Raw genomic sequence first — 23601 nt, 5'->3', positions numbered from 1 at the left:
TAAAATGAATAGACTGCATTGGTGATTGCTGATAGGCCTACACATTTCTTCCATTTACTTTCCCATGCAAGACAGCACTCATAATTATCTTTGAATGCTGACTTATTCTTACTGTATATTTTTAAGCAAATGCAGCCTCGGGCAGATATGCATTAATCAACAAATTACGTTCTTCTGGACGTCAACCCTTCCGTATATACACAAACCTTAAAGATAGACTATTAGGCTACCTAAATCCCCTGTAATTACAGTGTAACTAATGATGTGCCTCAAGATAGGGTTTTAAGAAGAAAAACTGTTTGAGAAGGAGACATGCAAAAAAAAGACTAGGTTGGAGTAAGCGTTTGATAATTGGAGGAGAGAGAGCAAATGGGAAATAGTTTTTATAGCTGTTCTGTGCAGTTTCACCTCTGACTTTCAGATCCATTGATAGAAAAGAGCTTAGTAGTGTTAAGAAGCTTGTAAAGCTACCCCTTGCTGTGTTCTCCTTATTCCAAAGACCCTGTGATCAGCAGCAATGATTTTTATCATCCCATAGATGCTGTGGCTTTTAGCTGTGGGGGTAACCGGGGAGGTAAGGAGGGGGGCAATTATGTCTGCTGGTTCCTAACATTTTTATTGCTCCTCTGCCAAGGCAGCTCATAAAGCAACAACTGGTTGAACTGACAGGTTTGGCCAAGAAAAAGCTTGAAAAAGCAAGGGGTGTAATGAGTGTAAATGCTGATTTATCATCAAAATGCCAAGTTGGATTAGACTTTCTGTTAACTATGCTTATAGTGTACTGTAAAGTTACATGCAACATAGACACTAAAAACATAATAAAATAAAAATTAAATTAATCAATAAATCAGCTCAGCTTTCATTTTGTTCAACTGGTATTTTATTTAACTACTTATATTTACATAGCAGCAGCACTTAGTATAGGTTTAGCAATTGGCGATATGGTCATTCAGACTGAGGACTCACTTATTCACTCAACTTTTAAGAGTTGCAACTTTGTAACAGTATCTCATTTACAGGGCTTCTCATCATGGAAGTAGTTTTATTTACAACTACTAAAATTTACAACTGTACATGAAAATCTGACATAAATTTTGAGTCTTAATAAAGTAATGATTTTATTTTTTGTGGTGGCAAAAATTGTGTTTTAGTGCATTACTAATTGTTGTATAAGAAAAATTGTTGATGATTTTTATCAATTCATTGTTCTCTCTCTCTACAGCTGAACCCGTGGATGTACTGAAGGTGCTGGACTTTCAGAGCTCTCCTGAAGGAATAAGGAAAACAGCAGGCTTCTGCACAGTGCGGAGAGGATCCAAACCCGACGTAGCTTATCGAGTGGGAAAAAGGACTCAGCTCAGTGCTCCGACTAAGCAGCTTTTCCCAGGTAAACTCCTCACTTCTCAGTATTTACACTGGAACTGAAACAGTAGTACAATAGTAGGTCTTCCATAAAGCAGATAAACAAACAAACACTCCCAATTTTAAATGCTAGAGACCATAGAATGATTATAAAATGAGTCTTGAGGATTACACAAGTTGTTGAGAACTTTATTTATTGATCACATATGTTTGTGGTAGTGTGGAATATGCACTTTAATTTGACTGTTTTTACATAATTTGACCAGTTCATTTCAGATATTAGTAATGGAAATTGCCATCATGTTGCATAAAAACTTAAGCACTTAAAATAGCCTTCCTGTAAGATAAGCTACAACTAACATTGTACAACAATACTAGAAACTTTGTGAGGCTTTCTAGACAACTGCTAATATATCCATTGTAAAATTATTGCAATTGAAGGCATCAGGTGATGTAAAGTGTAATGTTAATGTTAAGTAAGGTTGAGTAAGTAAGGTTGATTTAAAAAGTTTTGGTGCTTTTAGGTCAAAGACATTGTAATTCTGACTCAATTTGGGGGTGAAACGTTGCCAAATTAGCAGTTTTTAGAATTCATCCAACGTGGAAAATAAATGAATGTATTATGGAACTTCATCCAATGCTGGCATAGAGATTTTAGCTGAGAAAAAAGTGTTAGGGTGGCAGATATCGGTGAAGCTATGGTGCTTGCATGGCTGCTCAAGCCAATTGTTGTTTGGATTAAAGTATGATGATTAAGTTTTATTTTCTTGAACCACTGAATAATAAAGTTTTAAAAAAGAGTTAAAGATGATTGTATTTCACAAAAAATAACAAAGAATGATTTGATAAATGACTCATAAAATCCTTTAGTGTTAAAGTCTGTCATTTAAAATCCAGTGCAGACTTTCCAGAATCATTTTCTAGAGGATGCCAATGAATTTCAGTTTGCTCCAAGAACCCATAGGGGATGGTAATCTACAATGGTGCGTGTAAACACATGGCTAAAGTAAGCGGAGCAGCACCAGATTTTTGTTATTTGATATTTTGGTAAAACTGACAAATCTGTTACAAAAAAAACAACAAAAGCATGTCTATTGTTTTGTACACTGATCTTGTCCAACAAAGTGTCTTTCCTCAAGTTTAATTGCTGGCAGATGTGGATGCTCAGTCTGTGGTTAAGGTAGTGAAATTTAGAAGGGTTTTTCATATTGTACTGTATGTGCATTTGGAGTGTGTTGCCCTTCTGTTTTTGAGAGGCCACATTTATTTTATTAGGCTGTTTTTGAGAACTTAATCCATATTTATTTTATTAGGAAGTAGATTTTAAACAAAACTCGGCAAATCCCAATTTCAGTAATCAATTGCAGAGAACAAAACCTATTATCTACTAACAGAAGCAAATTTGCCAAATGTCAAATTTTTAGTTGATTTTTTAAGTCTGAAATATTAGAAAATCATGGTGTTCCTGTAAAACATAGGGCAACCTATGGGAGAGAGAAGACAAAATGTATTCACATGCAGGAGTGACCTTTAAAAGTATGGAGAGTGATAAGGGGAAGCGGAAATGCTCAGTGTATCATAGGAAGTTCCCCAGCAGCCTGAGCTTATAGCAGCAAAACTAATATGTGTGTTCTAGTTTCCCCATCTGCAGGTTTGCTAGGCCTCTCTTGGGTCTGAGTGTCATAAATGTTGTCATCAGTTGGTGAACAGGAAGCTCTAAGCAGACATCCATGTGCCTGCCACTTTTTGTAACCATGTGGACTTGTTCAAAGAGACTTTACAATGCACCAACCTACACCCTGTCACAGGGAAGTGAAAGGAGTCAGATAGGAATGAATCTGGGCTAGGGCCACAGTGTCTGTTTCCACAATAGAGTATCTTCAATGAAGGGATCGTTCACCTGATTTAGACCTAACTATATCCTTTATCAAAAAGCAAAATTTAAACTGACTTTCAGAAGTAGAAAGGAAGTCTGTTTTTCAAACCCAAACTGGAAGCTTGGTGCAGGAGAACCATATGTTGAAGCATCTGCCTCCCAATCTACCTTTTGCAAGCTTGAGGAACCACAAGTAGAGCTGCACACTGAGACCTCTGGTTTTAACAGGGAGGCAGTGAGGAGAAGCTAATCTGGAAAAAAAATATGAGATCTCTTTCTAGTCCCCCAAATTATAATATACCACTGCTGCTTGCATGGCTGCTCAAACAAATCATGCCTCCCTTTGCGGCCTGTTATTCATTTACTACTAGGGCAAAGTTTAGAAATGGTCCCCAGTTGCTTACTTACTCAAAATGGACTTCCAGCAAAGTGAGAGAAATTTATTAAGGATTCATTGCTGTGAAATGAAATGTCCCAGTCAGTGCAGTGTGTGTTACTCTTTTTGAATCTGGCTACATTTCAAAGAGCAAAAAGAAAGACTAAAATGCAGTAATTGAAGGAATTAGAAAATAAGCCTGTGTAATTTTTGGCTTAACTGGACAGCATGCTCATGTTCACTAATGGAAACTTGAGTAATATAAGTGAGCCTGAGAGGTGAGGTGTTGGAGGTGTCATGAAGTAAAGTGTCAAAATGTCCTCAGTCAGAATAATTGGACTTTTATTTGGCTAGTATTAGTTATTTTTTCATTGAACCAAACTATTATGTTCACAAAAATATGACATTTGTTTGAGTTGCTGTATTTATAGCCCTTATAAAGTTAATACGGCTGCATCACCACTACCAAGGCCTTTCAGGACATGCCAAGGTTTCGTTTAACTTCCCCAGTAAAACGGACTCGCGTCCAGTAGTCTAGACTTTGTGGGTTAATCTGAGGAGAGAAAGTTGGAGCAAAAGCAGTTCTCTCTACTAATTACAATACAATTGCCCTAGTTATAACATCAGAAGAAGGTTTGTAAGACAGGGCACAAGGTAAAAGGAAGTCTCCAATAGCACAAATGCTTCTTAAGGGAGGACAGTTTGAAAGTTTTTAATTATTACAAGCAAAATACACACTCTGTGCCCGTGAGCAAGTAAAAACGCTGACATGTTTGTTAATTTATCATGTCCTTCTGTTTATGTTCATTATATCATTGTACACAGTGAGATGGCAAAAAGAAGTGTTGATAAACACCAAACAAATGAAATAATAAAGTTCCCATAAGAGATATTTTTTATTAAACTATTAAATCTATCTTGGTTCTGCTATGTAGCTTTCATGTCTGCTGTTTTATCATTACATTGCTCTTAATCAGAATATTGGTGTAAAACATGTTCATTTCAGCAATTTTAGGACTATATAAACTCTATATTCATCTTTACTAATGTGACAGCCCAATATTTCTCTTACGTGTTCCACCTTTAGGGGGGGTATTCCCAGAGGATTTCTCTATAGTGTTTACCATCAAGCCCAAGGCTGGTCTCCAGTCCTTCCTGCTTTCTGTGTACAACCAGCAAGGCGTGCAGCAGCTTGGAGTAGAGGTGGGCCGTTCCCCTATCTTCCAATATGAGGACCAGCATGGCAAGCCTGTCCCAGACGAGTACCCTTTGTTCCGTTCCGTCAAACTTTCTGATGGCAAGTAAGTGACGGAGCGCTTTAACACACTAGAAGAGAAAATGTAGATGAAAGACTTTTGTGTCCCCTAAATAGTACATTTTCTATGCCACGTGCAGTTATCCCATTATCTCAGCAATATCTCAAAATCTGGAGTTTGTTTGTTATGGAAATTGTGAGGTTAGCTCACAAGCAGTACATTTAGGGTAATTTTTTTCTATTTTAAAAGATTCAGGTTATATTTTGTGCTAAGCAGAACCGCTCTGTTAGTATTTTCTCAGGCACTCAGTGCATACTTAACTCTTCCAGCCTGGTAAACTGACACGCAGCTCTGCACATTTATTATCATCATATGTTGTTCAGTCATTAACACCATATGGAACAACTCAGACAGTAATGGCAAATAAATTGCTGGCAACAATTTAATGACAGCCTTTCTAAATTATTTACAGCTACACTGCTATACACTGATATGCAGTAAAGGACAGGATTCTCATAGCTGTCCAATGAAGCTGAAACAAATCATTGTTAAAAGTTGCCAGCAATCTTTCATATAAATGCCAACAGAAATGCCTTGCAGCGATTTCATGAGTTGTTCTTTGTTGGTGATAAATAGTGAAAATATACAGCTCAATCAATGTGGATCCATTCATAGGACTAGTCCAACTAGTTTGAAAATACTCACATGCTCTTCTGGCAAAAACTGAAGAATACTTTCATAGTTAACAAAAAAACAACTTTTGCATGTACTTCTTGGAAATTTATGCATAGCTCTCCAGATGCCACAGGGCAAATAGCACTGTGCCAGTGCAAGCTGGTACATTGATGCCAGGCTAGCTGTTTTATCCTTCTACACATTAGACTAAGTTAAGCTAAGCTACATACGCTCATTGGCCACTTTGTTCAGTGGACCAGCTCAACTGCTTTTGAACTTCAGCTAATCCTGATAAGCTGTTGAAGTTTAAAATAAGCATAAGAATGGAGAAAAAAGGCAATTTAAGTGACTTTGAGTGTGGTTGTAGGTACCAGGTGGGCTGGTTTGAATATTTTAGCAACTGTTGATCTAGTGGTATTTCCCTATATACAATAATCTATAGGGTTTACAGAGAATGGCCTTTGATCTGATTGGAAGCAGCAGCATCATTTACAAGTGTTGTTGCTGACCATGAGTATCCCTTTATGATCAATGTGTATGCATCTTCCGATGGCTGCTTCTAGCAGGATAGTGTGTCACATCACAAAGTTCAAATAATCTCAAATGATTTCTTGAACAAGTGAATAAGTTCACTGTACTGACCTAAAGATCTTAGTCCGATAGAGCATGTTTGGGATGTAGTGAAATGTGAGATACATATGATGGATGCTGTCCTAGCAATATGGACCAAAATCTCTGTTTTCAGTACCTTGTCAAATTTGTGCCTCAAAAGAATTAAGGCAGTTTTGAAGGCAAACGGAGGTCTAAACCAGTACTAGCTTGATCTAGCTAATAAGTCCTGTGACTGTATTTACCAGTATAATCATATAGAGCTTCATATCCAACTCCAGATGTGATAGCAAATACTGGTAAGCGTTTCCACTTCCTAAACTAAATGTTAACTATTCCCTTAGCCGTGGACTGAAGCAGTTTTCCCAAAACTCAGAGGGTCATTGTTGTATTTCTGATGTCCTTCTTTGTTAAACAGATGGCATCGTGTAGCTATCAGTGTGGAGAAGAAGAGCGTTACCATCATTGTGGACTGTAAGAAAAAGGTGACAAGACCACTCGCCAGAAGTGACCATGCCATTATCAGCACAGAGGGCATCACAGTCTTTGGCACCCGAATCCTAGATGAAGAGGTCTTTGAGGTATGACGGCCATATTGAATATCTTCTCACCTGAAGTATTTTCTCTGTGTGGTTGGTGGTGTTTATGTTGTGAAATTATTTTAAAGACCGTTGTCAAATTTGGGACTAATTTGTTTTACAGCAAGCTAGGTGATAAGACAAGAGAAACTTATACCATGTGGTGTGTGAATAGCTGCAAGCCTGTTGCAGTCATATTGTTGCTTTATTGCTTTCCTAGGCTGCATCTGGGCAGAAGACTTGAATACAGTTTTTTTTAGAGTATGATCATTTTTATGGAGTTATGGGTGTACAAAGTTTGCAAAGATTCAGTGCTATACAGGTAAAAACCTGCTTACACATAATTGCAACAGGAATGTCTTACATATGTGTAATGCAGACATTCACCAATAGATTGCATTCATTAAGCCTTGAAACTATTACAGAAAACTGACCTAGATGCCAACAATTTCTCTTTTCTGTTTAAGCTTAATTGCACGCACATTGTGAGTATTATTCTCAATGATTTCCATTTAACACTGTGACAATTGTAGTTTGTAATACTTAGAGTCCAAAAGCTTTAAGGCCAGACATTTTATTTGCCTTTCATTCTGTGTGCATATATATAATAGGGAATTTTATTGGCCAGAACAACAATATTGGCTTTGTATACTTGGCAAGAGCCATAGGCAATGTTATTATGAAGGCTACTTGCACAGTGTGCTACTCAATGTGTTTTTTTTTCTCTCAGCACTAATTTGGATATTTAACTACAAAGGAAATAAAGGGGTCTGTTCGATGTCGACTGCCTAAACTATATTATGTTTTTTTATGAATTAATTGTGTCACAATTGATCAGTAACTGTGAGAAGCAGAATCAAAATTAAGAGGACAGTGATAAAATGGTTCTGGGAACTGGTAACTTTGTGCTCAGCAGCAGATGTGAAATAAATGATGGCATGAAACGCATTAGGCTTGCTTGGAGGCTAGCTGAATGTAGAATGCTTGCTAAGTTCGGCAGTCAGCAAAAAGTTTGCTTCTAGGTCAGAGATGCCTTTCCACAGTGAAACCACTTGAAATTGTGATGTTGCTTCTCTTCACTTATATGTTTTTTCCCCATGTCGATTTACAGCTTTATTTTTATGCATATGTCATTAACTATAATGAAATAAATTAGTTTTAGGTCATAATGAATGAATGAATTCCAAAGTGATTTCTGGTTAATATAATTAAGGTGAATAAGATTAAAGGGGATAAAGTGAAAACTTACCACAGTCATTCTTTTCTGTTTTTAAGTCTGATTTAATAGTTCTCATTTGGCTTGCGTGAGTGTTCTTTGTTTCAAAATACAATAAGCTAAATGATATTAAATTACAGAGCAATGTAGGATGCGCTCTTTGTAAAACCTAGAAAGAAGAAAATGATTCCTTGTGTTCCAAGACGTTTTTTATGATTTGCAAGGTGTTTTTGATCAGTGCATCACACAGTAAGCTCCAGCTAGAATTGTATCTTAAGCTGTAATTATTTCCACTTCAAGTGTAATAACACAAGACGTGTTGATTTTAAAATTGCTACTTGTGGGCAAGCTGCACTGTTTTTGGAAAAAATTCTTACTGGCCACAAAGTTGTTTGTTAGCATATTCTTATAGATAAAAGCGTGTTTGAAAGTATATGAAAGCCATGTGCTATGTTTAGAGTTTGCTCATTAAGTTATGCATTGGGATTCTTTGTAAATTTACAGCTGTTATAGGCATATCACAGAAGGTACCGCAGAAGGCTGCGGAAACTTTCCGGACTATCTCGATAAATGTATTGTGAAAATTTGAAACAGCTTTGCAATCAGCAGACCAGTTCTTTCATAGTCTTTTATATATAAAATGTACTCATGTTAAAAATTTGTGGAGGTACACCAAAAATGATGTTTTCACTCTAAAATGTTGAATTCATTTCAGTTGGATTTCTATCTGACTTGATTACATAGCTGGTGGAGAAGACATTGTGTTTTTTAAAAAATGCTTTCAGTCTAAGAGGTGCCTGATAACATTCATGCCTGTATACTGAATACAGAGCTATGAGTCATTCACCTTAGTGTAGCGTGACGGCTGGGAGTAAGAGTTACGCCTGACTTGCTTTGAAGTTTTAAAGGATGCCTACCAAATCCTCTAAAGCTTCAGATATAGATAAATTCATTAATTAACTTTCTCGAAGTTGCTCCACGTGTTTTAAATAGATCATTTGTTCATAAAGAAACAGAATGTAATTTGTTTCCATTTATTTAAAGTTCTATTAAGCTATGGTGTCCACGTTTTGGTCTCACACTCACAAAAAGTGGACACCATAGACTTAGTTTACTTAGTTTACCTGCAGCAAACCTTCAGATAGGTTAACAGATTTGATAATGTGCAATTCTAAGAAACAATCTTCTTAGACTGAACAGTCTTCTTCAATCTAAAATACTAATTGTGGCTGGTGAGCAAAAAAAGCTTGTGTTTATGTGTAATTACACTATGATGCTTTCTCATTCCAGTTGCTGTGAGTAGGTTACCTTACTGCAGTAGATTGCATAAGCAGGTGTCAAAGCTGGAAGCGCACCGAAGAGTGAACGCTAGGGGAAAATATGATCAGTGTGTGCTTAGTCTTGGCTAGGATTGCACAGCTGTTTAAGAGATATGCTCACTGACCGGGTCTCCAAATGCCTTTCCCCCCCTCTTTCTTCTTTGAAATAAAAGCCACAAGATATTCAAAGTAAAATCATCTCCTCTTCTTGTTTTTACGCAAATCGACTTTTCAGACTTTAAAGGATTCTTTGTTTGTGCCAGATGTCTGTCTCTGTGTTTACGTTTGTGTTGTTTTGTGCGAAAAAGTGTGAGCGTCCATGTGTGTATGTCGGAGAGAGAGAGGCGGAGATGGTTTGTGTATGTGTCTGTCATTGCTGCACAGGGACAGTGTTTCATTCCAAAACACTGTCCCTCAAGCAGGACAGTCCTTGGCAGGGGAATATAACAAGAGTCTGATGTGCTCTTAGCCTTAAAGTGAATCATTGTTTATGATTGGCTTGAGAGAAGTTAAGCGCTGTGAGTGTTTCTCATCTGCCTCAGTCATTTTCACCCTCTAATATCTGTCACAAAATGTTTTGGTAAAGATTGTGTAATAGGAATGTTCGTATTTAATGTCAAGGTTGATGAGAATGTCATCAGTCACTGCTTATGTTTTTTGTTCACTGTGATTTGTAAATGAGAACATTTTTGTTCTGTAGCATTTTCCCTATAAATTAGCCCTAGTTACATATATAATTGCATATAGTTCAGTCCCACCATTTGTTACCTTTGTATTTTGAGCAAAGTAATAAAAAAGAACTGCCTGATAGAAAAGAGCAGATCAAGGAAAAAGTGACAGAGAAAGAAGTGAGGAAAGTGTGGGCAGACAGGCAAACAGATGGTTCAAATAGTTCAACAGTTTTGTGAGCTACTGGCAGGCCAAATGTTTTAATATTTGAAGGGTGCAAGACATTTGTATGCCCCCAGTGCTTGAGAAGAAACGTTATCCCTGCGCTGACCACAGTGGCTGCATTTGATGAAATACTGTAAGAAATCTGGAGTGTATTATACACTTTTCCTCCTTTGTGCTACTTGGTTAATTGTTGTACTTGTACAGTTTTGAAATTCCATCTGTGTATTGGCTCTTTCAAGATGTATTCCCTCCCCAGAGTTTGGAAAAATAGGCGTTGCATATGATCAGTATGCCAAGCTTGTTCAGAGGTATGTGTGAGAAGTTAAGTAAAGAAAATACTCGAGTGAATTACTGTGAGAAAAAATAAAATAATTATATGCAGTGTCTATTTAAAATGCTTTTTTTAATTTAAAAAGCTAAAACATCTGCAATAACACCTATGCACGATGGACATGGTGCCCTCAGAGGTTCACCTGCTGTTTTATTGAAGTTTTATTTATTTTATTCTACAAAGTAATTCCAGTGAAAAGTTTTATTGGCTCAGTGAAATATTTGGAGCACCCCAAATTTTATGTTAAGTAAGGCTAGCTGTTAGCTTACATAGTGTTTTCATAACTATGTGTTCTCTGTGTATTAATTTTCCCTCCACAAGTTAAAACTACCTGGTATACCTGTCCACAGGCAGTAACATTTAGTGCCATATTTACCTACTTAGTTGCTGTCATAGAGGAAACTATGGATCATGTCTTAGCACGCTTACAAGGTCAAGTCTTTTTGTGTAAGTGATTGAGCATATGGTGGCAAATTCCGTTTTCTTGGTCAGTCATTCTCAATCCCAAAGACAAAGAAAAATAACCTGTCGTTATATTGACTAATCAGAACAGATACCAGACTACATCACACTACATTCACATCTTTATAGGACAGGTCTTTTTCTCTGGCAATAACTCATAAATTAAGTTGAATTAAGTCTATGTTTTAGGATTGCAGTTCATTCTAGTTTTCATATTTTTAAATACTTTAAATACAAACAGATTTCTCTTAGAAACTGTGGACATCCACCTTGAATTTAATATCCTGCACAGCCTGACTCAATGTCATTTTATTTAACCAATTGCAGATATACACAGTCTGCAGGAACAAAAATCAAGGCAGTATTACGGTTAAGAGTAAAAGTCTTCACAGTCTTAAAAATATATGTGAAATGAGAATGAATAATGTCTAAAAGGATGCACAATGAAATTAAATAAATAATGAATGTTGAGACTTATGGATGAAGAAATGTGTGCTAATTATCAAATATCATCACAATCAACACCATACCTGTGTTAAAAACAACGTGCTTTATGAAAAAAGACAAGATATTATACAAAAGAGTAACAGTTTAAAACTTCAAAGCAGGGTAAAGCATTAACATAAACAATTAAAAACAAAAAAGATTTCTGAGGCAACATAAAAGGGGCACACTGATTAAAAACATTTTAAATAATGCAGCTAATATTACAACTAATTGATACAAACCCATACAATAAAGCTGAGGTTTAAAAGGGACTGGAAAGAGGCCAATCTTTAGCAGGAGATAATTCAAGATGTATCTGTAGCACCAAACTTTATGGGGAAATATAGGTGGGTGTCATCTGCATAGCAAAGAAAGTCAGTTTTAAGGGCTAACATTTCTAGGAAAAGTAAATATTTCATAACAAAAAAAAGTAAGGATGGGTTTTATAGATAAGAAACAAACCGTCCGCCTGCATGTAATTTTCCATGTGCAGTTCTTTTTCCTTGTTAGCAAGGGCGACTACTTGCAGCAGATGTTAGAATTCCCTGGTCATAGACCCTAGGACATCTAAGAGTGTCTGTCTTCTGTTTTATCCCTCTTTGCTTAAAATCAAATGTGAAATGTGCACATTTAAGAAACAAAACAGCCCACATTTATTTTCCTTACTCTTGTGTAAATATTTAGTGAATTAAATGGTTTTCCTGTGCATTAAAGATAAATTTGCAGAGCTTTTCTTTGATTAGTGGCTCATCCTTTTTATGTCCTGCTCTTTGGTTAAAGTTTGCTGTGAAAGCAGGAGATGAGAGATGACAGTTAACATGTGTCGAGGCTGTTGTTTTACACACATGCACATTGTCCGCGGATCCATTCATTGATTTATTCTAGTGTGGCTTAGACAGATGATTCATCCCATTATGTCCATGCCAACTCTGAGGAGATCCACACCATTGCTGTGGATCATTCCTATAACTCTGAGGAAGAACTAAAAAATGCCAGAGAGCTGTGCAATGCAATACAGACACTAACATCAACAAATGCACCAAGATGAAGACAAGGAATAAATCCAGGGTGGGGTAGAGCAGGAGGGCAAGGAATGAGAAGCTGATTGTGGAATTTGGGGGTGACTGAATCACTGTCAGGCTTCATAAATGGGCCAAGTGTGTGTGGTCTTTTGAAAATCCCTGGGTGACATTTTTGGACTCATGCATATTTTCTTGTTATAGTAAATATATTGTTGCCTTGTCCAGTGCCAAACTATGCTTAAGTGAAGGAACTGGAAAAGCATGAAATTGAAAAGTTACTGTCTACTCATAGAAGAAAGAGGAAACAGAAAGAAGTTCTGCTAAAATCAGTATGTCTGTGTTATTAACGGTTCTATCTTCTACCATTGAGTTTGGATACATTTGTAGTAAATTATAAAAAGAACAAGCAAGCAGCTAGAGTATTAGTTTGAGGGGGGACTTGTCATTGTAGCTTTTGTTGTTCCTTTCAGTCAGTGTTACAGCAGGTGCAGGTAATCTCTTTCTTTCCTATTGCTTTACCAACATTTACCACCAGCACCTTCTTTCTCTAGACAGGTTATAGTCTTTACATGGAAAATCTATGTATGCATATGGAAAGATGGATTTTCAAATGAGTCATAGGCAAACATAATTATGATAATTGTAGAATAAATGGCACATATGCCATTAACATCCTTTCATTAAGCCATATGTCAAATTTATTTACGTATGTTAGTTGTTGTTTTGGTTGTTTAATAGGCTGTTGAAATATACTGGTCACATATGATGGGAGCACAGGGCGGTTAGTCTCTAATGTGTTCCAGAGATCTAAGCTTATACAGATGTTGCCTCTTGTAATTTAATGCAATGTGCATGTATGTGCTTCCTCTTTAGGGGCCACCCTGTTTGTGGCCTCTCTTCACCTTCATGCAGCACTCAGGTTATGTTCCTTGTTTGTTTGTCCACTGAATTTCTTAGTCCATGTGGATTCTGAAAAAGTCAGCTGAGGTGCCCATATGGTAGATGGGTATAGATAGAATGCTTCATATCAGTAGTAAAGCAGTTCCTGGTTTAGAAATTCCTTCGGAGACGATCATGGAAAAAGAGCCTTTGGCTGATGAAACAGTTGGGAGCGGGGATCTAATTTCCTTTTCCAAAAGCTCATGAAAAACAGACAGCCTTAGATAAGTACAGGCCTTGGTTATTTATCTGCTGTGTAAGGGGACTTGCCGTCCCTCACGGCTGAGTTGGGGGGGAACTGTACAATAGCTCTTTTTAAAAGCTTACAGACTCCCCTAAAGCCTTAATTAATAGTCAAGAGACTACTGCCTCTGGTACTGCACAACATCTGCCTTGTTGTTTTATTGTCACATTTTATTATCACTGTGCTGGTGTAAAGCTGAAGAAATAGGTGTATGCTACATGGGCGTTAACATTTGGTTTCTATTTGTAATTGTGGGGAAAAAAAGACAAGAGAAAGAAACGTTAGTGGTGTCTGCAAAGAAGACTCTCTGAAAGATTTGACATTAAATTTGTTTTTCTTTCCTTTTTTTCAATAAGCTTTATGTGATTGACAAAAACAAATGACTGAAAGAAAAGGGATTATTGATTGAAAAGGTCCAAGATGTAATCCTGCAATGGGAAATGTGAAAAGCAAAATCTTAAATGCAAACCCCATGGAACATTAATTTATTTAAATTCTCTTCTGTGCTGTTTAGAGACCTGGACAATACAGTTAAACTTAGTGGGCTGGATTCTGGATTAAATGAAGATAGATTAGGCTACTGTGCTAAGCTTTTTGTTTCCAGCTGCAGATGGGAAGTGGTCTGTTCAGCTCTTTTTCATGCCCCTGACTAGCTTCTACTCAGCAGTGTCTGAGGCTTCCTGGTATTGGAGCTATTTGCCAAACCAAACTAGAAAAAAGCTGCTTTCGCAGAAACTACACTGAACTAAATAGCACTACTGACCAACTCATATAGTATTGTGAATTAACAATCAACAGAACGTTTATGTTGAGGGATACGCAGAATAAAAAAAAAAGTCTGGTAATTGAATTTGCAGCAGGGAAACATGCATCCTAATTCGTGCCTCTGTCATCTTAAAACTTTGTTGACTTGTCTTTCGCTGAAAGTCTTCTTCTCCTCCATTTCCAGGGTGACATCCAGCAGCTGCTGATAGTGGCAGACCCCAGGGCAGCCTATGACTACTGTGAACACTACAGCCCCGACTGTGAAACCCCCAACCATCAAGACACCCCACAGGCTCAGGAACCTGAGTATGAGGTCAGTACTGGGGTAGCTTTAGAAACAGAGATCAGGTGGGAGCACTATCTCCTGCTTAACTGAAGCAAAAAAGAAAAAGAAAGCTGGGAGAGAGGAGGGGGAAGTAGGGAGGATTTTATAGAGAAGAGGCAGGCAGAGAGAAATATTTGTGGTAAGCGAAAGAATTAAGGAAACAGGAAGGGAGGAAATATGTTAGTAGTAGCAGGAATTTAGAAACAGGGTTTTATTCTTTGATGTTTTTAATAAGAGAGTCAAAGATGAGTTAAAAGGACAAAAAAGGAGACTGGGATAAATGACATTTAAATTTGTAAAATGGGAAGAATTGAAAGGCTGGGTGTAAGGTGTAATTACATACCAGGTGTCTGTGCAGTTTTGTATACTTGCCCTGGTTTAATGTAGCTCAGTTTCAGTCTCTGAGAAATAAACCAAAAATAATAATAATAATAATAATTTCAGCAATTTGTGTGGAAACTTTTTACAAACAGTCCTCCATGAATAAGAACGTACGTGCACGGGTTTCTGTGTCAACTCTAAATCTGTCATTTTCTCCACTTTGTGTTTTACTAGTGGAAACATGCTGACATATCAAAATACATGGTTTAGTTTGAAATGCAAGTTTTATTACCACTGGCTCCCAAATACCACTTGTTGTTTCTTTAGCCATATTTCTTAATTGAAATACAGTGCTTTGTGTCAGGACTTCTTTTTTTTCCATCTTCATTTTTTTGTTATTTTGCTAGTTCAAGCTGTTCTGCCGGCTGACATTTTCCTTCAGTATTTCACTAAATAACTGATGAGCTCACACTGGAAACCTTTCTTTTTTCTCTGCCACAAAGTCTGAGCCCACTTTGGAGTGGCCCCGTGATTTATATCACTAACGAGTTCTGCAGGCTCTGCCCAAACTCCCAGGGAAATTTAAGCTATCCCTTCCCCAGCTAGACTTCCAGTACCTGGAAAAGTCGACTTTAGATTCTTGGTTTTTAAGAAAAAAAAATCAGGAGCTGGTTCTCTATTCAGAAATATTGGCTGTAGAGTGGGTATGGGTCTTGGAAAATGTTGCTTCATCATCAGGTTAGTTCTCGGCAGCAACACAAGGAGCTTGTCAATTCAAATAGACAGCAGGGAATGTTTTGGCTTTAAAAACCTTGTAAATCTGGTTTATTCATTGTTGGTTTCTGTACACTTATAACAAGAATGTTCTTCCTTCATTCCAGATCAGTATTTTAAAAAAAGTTATGTACTCATGCACAACTGAAAAACATTTCCTGAAAATGACAAATCACTGTTGAAAAGGATATTTTTGTGATCTTTTAGCCCAAACTGTTACATTTACCTTTGTTAGGTGAAATGATTTTGTCCTGAAGCAAGTGGTCATGAACCACATGTTACCAGCTTGGTTAAAAGAGCAAGCGGAGTGATGGAGAAGGAAGCTGGGGGGAGTGCTCTTTTTTATAAGCACCCCTTAGTATTTACGTCTTTCATCCATGCCTGTGGTGAAGGCCTTCAGCTCAGCCAAGCACTTCAACACCATAAATCTTTATAAATTATTTCTTCATTCTCTATCTCTCCCTCTCTTTCTCTCCCTCCCTATTTCCATCTAACCCTGTCCCCCCCCCCCCCCCCCCCCCCCCCTCTCTCTCTCTCTCTCTCTCTCTCTCTCTCTCTCTCCCTCTCTCTCCCTCTCCCTCTCCCTTTCCCTCTCTGCCATTTCAGTCAGTCTGGCCAGAACTTCTCTCTTCTGTGACCTCTCCCTCTCTGGGCCGCTGAACGGACGCCAGGCCAGCCTTGCAGCAGGCCGTGGCTCTTTTATTGTTTTTATGAGCTTAGCAGTTGTCCAGGGACTAATATTTATTCCTGCGCATAGAGTGTAGCATTAGGGGCTGGTCTGGTAACTTAATCTACTTTGCCTCTGTTTTGACAGTGTTAGGACAACTAAAAGTTTTCTTTTTTTTTCTTTTAAAGGACTACAGTGACTCATTTGCATAACACTTTGTTGGTTATGGGCAGTATCACAATAAATGCCCATTAAATGGTGATTTTAAGTATTTAAACATATAATACACATCTGCTTTCTTTGGTCTAGGGTTAGATGAGAAGAAGCTAGAAGTAGATAGAAGTCTGCTCTTTTTACTGTAAATATGAAGTTAAAGCCAAAAGATGATGAGCATAATACATTTTAAAGATAATTTAGACCATATGATTTATTGATTTGTCTTAAGTCAGCCAAGATAAAAATGTTTCCTTGTTCCTTGAGTGTTTCTCCTAAGCTAAGGCAATTTTCTCCAGGCTGCAGCTTGATATTTAATGACAAGCTTTAAGAGTGGCGCTCATCTGCTCCTCTACCTCATCTTAAGGAGAATAAGATAAATTTGACTCAGTCTTGCAGAGTGTATATTATGATATTTCCTCAGGTTCAGGTCAGGGCAGGTTGAATTAATGTTTAAAATGTATATAAACAGCAACATAATGCACACATCACCATTATCACCATCTGAAGTTGATGAGCACACATTGTTCAGATAAATGCATTGTTTTCACGATGACTATTCCAATACCCCAGTGGGTGTGTGAGTGTTTTTCTTTTTATAGGAGTCAGGTTTTAAAATAGAGGAACAATGGTTTTATCCCCTGCTGCTCTATCCTGTATGCTCCCCATAATTTACCGTCTTGCGGTGATTCTGTACAGCTTGAGTTTTGTCTTTTAAAGAGCCACTAATGAAAGCCGCCAGCAATTGTTGGCATTCAAATTAAGCGGCAGAAGCAGATACATTTTCACTGGCATTGCATTAACCTATTAACCTCCTGTCAGCAGCAAACAGGAATTTTAATTGTTGTTTGCTTGCTTATGTTCAGGAGGGTCTCTCAGAGGAAGGGGAAGGATAAAGGAATGTTCCATTCATCCATGTGCTAAAGGATTTCATTTCCTCATATGGATGTAAAATCTCCCCTAACATCAACCAGCCATTGCTATTTTTAAAATAGCAAGAAGCTATATATTTAATGTTTTGTGTGGTTTAAGTTTGGATTTTAACCAGTTTTGAGAAGCATGAACGCTTACTTGCCATGTAAATGAAGTACATTGTCTGTAAATGAAGACATCGTGCTGCTTTATTTACATGATCGCACCAACTAATTGATTGTGGATGCCTCTTCTTTTTCCTTTTTTTTTTTTTTTTAACAGTACCCTAACTATGATGTCTATGACTACAGTGAGGGAGAGATAACCACTGACCCTTCCCCTACTGAAGCAGCCAAAACTCAGGTAAAACTTGACAAGCAGTTATTATGGGTGTCACCAAGAACGACATATATGTATGGTTTCCTTTTTTCCCTTATTTTTAGTTTTTCATCGTCTCATTTTTGCCCTCTCTGTCTCTGTTGGTTGTATTTCTTGGCTACATTTCTTTTATTGGAGCAATTGTTAGTTGCTTTTATTGCTCATTATGATACATATTCTGGATATACTTAATTCTGTAGCAATAATTTTCACATGTCTATTACAATCATAATTATAAAATTAGCTCTCTTTGTGTTTCTTTGTTTGAGAAAGGGTGTGCTAGAGGCAGATGAAGACATCTACATCACCAAGATTGGTGATAATTACTGTATTTTACCCGTTACAAACCTTCCCTGTGTTGTTCTTGCTCCAATTTCAGACAAATGTGGGTGGAGACTATTATACAGGTGAGTATGACTACACCGTAGTGGATGGAAGTCAACCTGAGAATCCCACTGATACTGCAGGACAAGGCGAGGTAACTTTTTAAAACTGCTTATTTTTAAAACCCTGAGATTTTAAAGATGTTTGATAACTAAGCTATGGGAAAATGTCCTGAGGTCTATATCTTATAAAATTACTTTAATTCTATAACCATGTTTGATCACCATCAGGAGGTACAGGCACAGTGAAAGTTATTTCTGGATACACACATGTCAAATATGGTCATTCCACACAATATGATGCTAGTTATGCAAAATGTTTATTGTGCTGTACTTTTTGCTTTTAAGAGCAATCAGCAGGTTTTAACGAGGAACCTTGGAAAGATTACCATAGATTGTGGTGAAGAGCTATTAGAAACTTCTGGGAACTATCACGGATTTCTACGTAAACTTGTTTGTGACTGTACATAATTAGTGGTTGGTTGATAATCTCATTAGGATATTAAATTTAGTGTTACCTTAAATTTTGGTTTTATTAAATTAGATCAATTTCATAACCATGAAAGTGTTTGTTAAAATAAGCCCTGCAGGATAAACGTCCTCTGAATGTAGAAAATTATCTGTGTGTCATTGATTTGAAATTTAACATCTGGATTCCAGTTTTGTTTCAATTCCTGGTAAATGGGTTTAAAATGAAATGCTAGTAAAACCGTAAGGCATCACTGGCAACAAGACAGATTTTTATGATCATCTTTGGAGGTCACAATCCAACACGGCATCATTAACATCAAACAGCCTACTCCACTACTTGATTTCCATGAGAAACAGCCTCCATCAAACAGAGTTTGAATAAAGACAAAAGCAGGAAAAGTTTGTCATTTAATGAACTGTAACCAATGGAAAATCACTACACAGGCACATCCCCTATATTTCTTCCATAGTCTGAATTTGGCAGATCCTGTTTTAATTTGTGCTAAACCATCACACAAAACACAAGATAATGAGGAACATTTGGGGGTTCAACCAAAACAATATGATACTGTTCTCTGGCAGCCAAATGATCGCTGATTGCTTTGTGTGTACCTTAAGATAGACAATGCAGCTTCAATTAGCTCAGGACTCAGGTTAATTTAAAATGATGGGATGGTGGAGTATCCGAGGGAAAAAAAATATTTTGTAGGAATGCATGCCTAAATACTGAGGACAGCGGTGTAGTCGACAGACAATGCTAAAGTACAAAAGCGTATTGGTGGAAACTCCTGTGCTTATGAGATGCTTGGATATTTTCCCATTGTGTTTGACTGTGACTGACATCAGTGCAGTGCTTCAGTTTCTGCGCTTACATTACTTTTTACTGTTTTAGTCCTGAGTTATTCTTCATCGGATCAAAGTTCTTCAAAATATTTGTATATACGCATTTGCATTATTATTATTAATTGGATTAAATTATTGTTTTTGTTGTCTAAATTACCCCCTTTTTTGTTTTGTTGTTTTGTTGTTTCAGCTTTTAGTTTGAATCATATTGTGCCTATGTGATTGGTTTTTAAAAAAAATATATCAGTTTGAAATTACTCCAGCTGTTTTGCAAGGAATAAATAATTGCTATATTGATGATATATAATGTAAAATATTGGTATATTGATGTGATTACAGATGTTAATCTTAGTAACATTGCTTACTAACAATACACATGTGGATTTGTACATTTAGCTGTACCAAATTAGACATGTGTGTAGAACTAACTAGAAAATTAGTTGCCATATAGTACTTTTGCTCAAACAGAGTGCTTATTACTGTTTTGACTTTGTAAAACACATGAATAATTGTCATTGGTCCCATGGTTTCATTTCACTAACCAAACCTTGTTGTTCCTTCTGTTTGCATTGCCTTGAATGATCCCAGGCGTACGTAGAGGAAATAGTGGATGATTACATCACTGGTGTGGAACAGGTCGGGGTAGATCCCACTACTGGTGTGGAAACTGCTGCCCCAGTGGACACCCAGGAGAAGGTGGATCCAGGGACTGACGTGTATGAGTTTAAGGAATACGACCTGAATGCATATGGCGACAAAGAGTTTACAGAGAAGCAATATAATTATGAAAGCTATGATGAATTCGACTACAACGCCAAGCCTACATCTGTACCACATGAGGAACATGTTGGCCCTGGTGCTCCAGCTGAAACAGATATCAAAGAGAGCAGTGTAAGTGCTGGACTGCTTAGGAGTCATGCTGAGAGGGATGGGGGTCGGGCATGGAGGGGGTAGAGGTGGTGTTCAGGAATGTGGAAGGATGGAGAACATGTTGATAGCATTTGTTTGATGGAGTATTCTCGGTGCCCTTTGTGTTTGTTGTTTCTAATGTTAGCTTGGATCGCTCTGCCTACTCAGGGACAAAACTTAAATACACAAGTAGAGCACAAACACACACCTTGTCTTTTACACATAAGCAGATGTTGACCTTCTATGACCTCTTGAACTCAGTGACCTTGAATGTTTACCAAAGATGCTTTACACTAGTTGTCACACCAATTTTGATTTTAGATCATACTGTGTAGTCAGTCAAAATCTACAAATATGTCTTTTCTTCATTAAATCCGTCTAGATCAAACTATAAAGCCAGACAGAAATTGCTGACCTAGTGTCTATTGTTACTTGTTTCCAGCCCTGTACTTTGCCTCAGGATTCTCAGTATCAGGAAGTGACACAGGCTCTGTCTGGATCTTGGCTTGGGATCTGTCTCCTTAGGTTCAGTCTTAACTGCTCAGTTTTTGCTTTCCACTGCACAGTCTCAGCCTTTCTCTATGACTTTCTCATTAAGTACTGGTTTCCTCTTTAGGTTGAACTGTACAATCTTGTGGGTTTTGGAAACACTGTGGTTGTTTCTTTGTGAATTCTTCTCATGTTAAGTCATTGTATGGATAGTGTCAGTTAACGACCTCTACATTCATGCTCAGTAGGGTCTTTTTGGGCAGTTCCTGGCTTTTGGGATAACTAATAAGTAGTAGTCAGACCATATCTTAAATTATAGCTTTTTGCAAAATGACATTTGATATTTTTTTTCCAGTAGAAAAAAACACCTTTTTTTGCCTTGAAAAAATATGCAGGACACTAGTCATCATTTTGGTAAAGTTTTACTTTTTATGGGCAATTTTGTCACTATTTTAAGTATAGGAGGCTTCAGGCAAGACATCTGCTGTTCATTGATATCACAATTTGCATTTTTGTTCTTTAAACCACTGATGGTCTGTCTTTAGAAACAAAAAGTCAAGCTTTTGTTTCTATTTTGTAAAGAAATTCACCTGGTATGTCCTATGTCTTTAGGTGCATGGAGGTCAAAGGTACCTGGGAGAAAAAGGAGAGAAGGGCGAACCTGCTGTCATAGAGCCCGTAAGTGAAAAGTCTTTCTCATCTTTCTCTTATTGAGAATAAACCTTTCCATTAAAGGTTCAAGTTAAATAAATAGGTACATACTAACTGAGTAAAATATTTAAGAAACAAACATATTGCTAAGAATAATTTAATTGTAGAGATCCTAATACTCTAATACTCTACACTGGTCTGTGTCTGGTACACTATATTTTCTTTGTTATTCTAACCAACATATTTTTCAGACAAGTAGCACATTTTCATAATTATTCTCAGCCTACTTTCATATCTATTCACTATGTTACTTGCACGCAGTGATTTATATGTCACAATCAAATTATTTTGCATAAACATCTTTCAGACTTGATTTACTCTTGTCTGTGCCTTAATTTACTTCAGTGCAAAGTAACTTTAGCTGTTTGATTTTACTTAGGGCAGTGGCAGCCATGGGTAGCTTGCCTTCTGGAGAGATTTACATATAGGCTGTATATACAACCACAGTCACATAAAGAAGTCCCTCAACCTATACAGTTTAAACAGGCTAAACAGTGTCCAAAATAGCAGCAGTAGTTAACATCTCTCTTCCCATACTGTTTGTACCACCAAAGGCTCCCATTCAAATATTTTGACCACACACACACATTTAGAAGTATCAGATAACTAGAGCACTGGTCATTTAGCTATGAGTAAGATCCTCAACATCAAACAAGCATGTCTCCTATTTTTTGCTTCACTCTCCATTGCCTGTGGGCAACAACTTACAGGATGCCCTATAATGCTACTGCATCCACTTTTTCCTTTTTCAGGGGATGCTTGTAGAAGGACCCCCAGGAGCCCCTGGCCCAGCAGTGAGTATCACGTTCTCCCACACTCCTGTCTGGCTTCCACAGATGGAGAACAGCTAAAGAAGGAAAAAATGTCTTTATGGAAAGAGCGTCAGTCCTGATCGCCAGTGAAGCTTGAGCTGGGAGAGACTGTCAGAATGTGTACTTGTGCATGAATGTGTGTATGTCTGTGTCTGTGAAATGCAAGGGGAGGAAGGGGGTATGAGGCTGTTTCATTTTGAGGCTTATGTCTTTCAAACCAGTGTCTTTGCTTCTGTCTTTGTTGGCTTATACATATAAAGCGTTGGATAGACTGACTGTGGTGGGAATGCTGGTTAGCAGTAGCTTGGATAAAATGCTAAGTGTATCCACGTCTGGTTTCAGGGTGTTACTGGTAACCCAGGATTGCAAGGTTCCCCAGGTCCACCAGGAGACCCTGGTCAGAGGGTGAGTGAAGGTTGCAATAATTGTACAACTAATTAAAGATGTATTTGAAAAGCTTTTGTTTTCTCCTTGTTATAAAACCTTAAAATACACTTGTTGTTAAATTAAAGATAACATATCTGCACCTTTGACTAGTTATTTACAGAGACGTTGTTATAAAAATATTTAAATTTATTACTTTATTTATGTTACATTGTGAAAATATGGTAATCTAAGCTCTAGATAGCCATTAATTCTTCATGCGGGATAATTGGGTTCAGTACAATAAAAAATGTCCCTGTGTTTGTTATCCTTCTCTGTTCTTCTCTACTGGAAAGCTGTGGAGCATAGTTTCAGTGCCATGGAATGAATAATACCATTGGACACAGCTTGCTACTGCGGCAGTAGGAGGGATTAGTGAGGAGTGGTGCAGGGAAATGAGATGCCCATAAACTGTCAATATAGCAACAAAGAAAGGTTCTGAGAAGTAGGCCTGGTATGCTTAAGGATTGGTGAGAAATGCAAGGAATTGGCTGTAAAATATATAGAAGCATAAATTATCCCCAAACATTTCTTTTCTCAGCCATGTGGCTCATTTATTT

The 23601-nt window shown here is 37.4% G+C and overlaps 1 protein-coding gene across 1 annotated transcript in view; it reads left to right on the top strand.

The window, feature by feature from the left end:
* col11a1b (collagen, type XI, alpha 1b) overlaps positions 1-23601 on the top strand; it is an 83042-nt gene that overhangs the window by 5311 nt on the left and 54130 nt on the right. The window contains exons 2-11 of the mRNA XM_004555290.4: positions 1223-1387; positions 4702-4915; positions 6573-6735; positions 14595-14723; positions 17905-17985; positions 18380-18478; positions 20286-20588; positions 21708-21773; positions 22559-22600; positions 22961-23023. Coding sequence (XP_004555347.1) covers positions 1223-1387; positions 4702-4915; positions 6573-6735; positions 14595-14723; positions 17905-17985; positions 18380-18478; positions 20286-20588; positions 21708-21773; positions 22559-22600; positions 22961-23023 — 1325 coding nt within the window. The remainder of the gene's footprint in view (positions 1-1222; positions 1388-4701; positions 4916-6572; positions 6736-14594; positions 14724-17904; positions 17986-18379; positions 18479-20285; positions 20589-21707; positions 21774-22558; positions 22601-22960; positions 23024-23601) is intronic.

Source organism: Maylandia zebra, linkage group LG18, assembly GCF_041146795.1.
Source record: "Maylandia zebra isolate NMK-2024a linkage group LG18, Mzebra_GT3a, whole genome shotgun sequence".
NCBI classification, from domain to species: Eukaryota; Metazoa; Chordata; class Actinopteri; order Cichliformes; family Cichlidae; genus Maylandia; species Maylandia zebra.
This window is presented reverse-complemented; position numbering and strand designations above follow the sequence as displayed.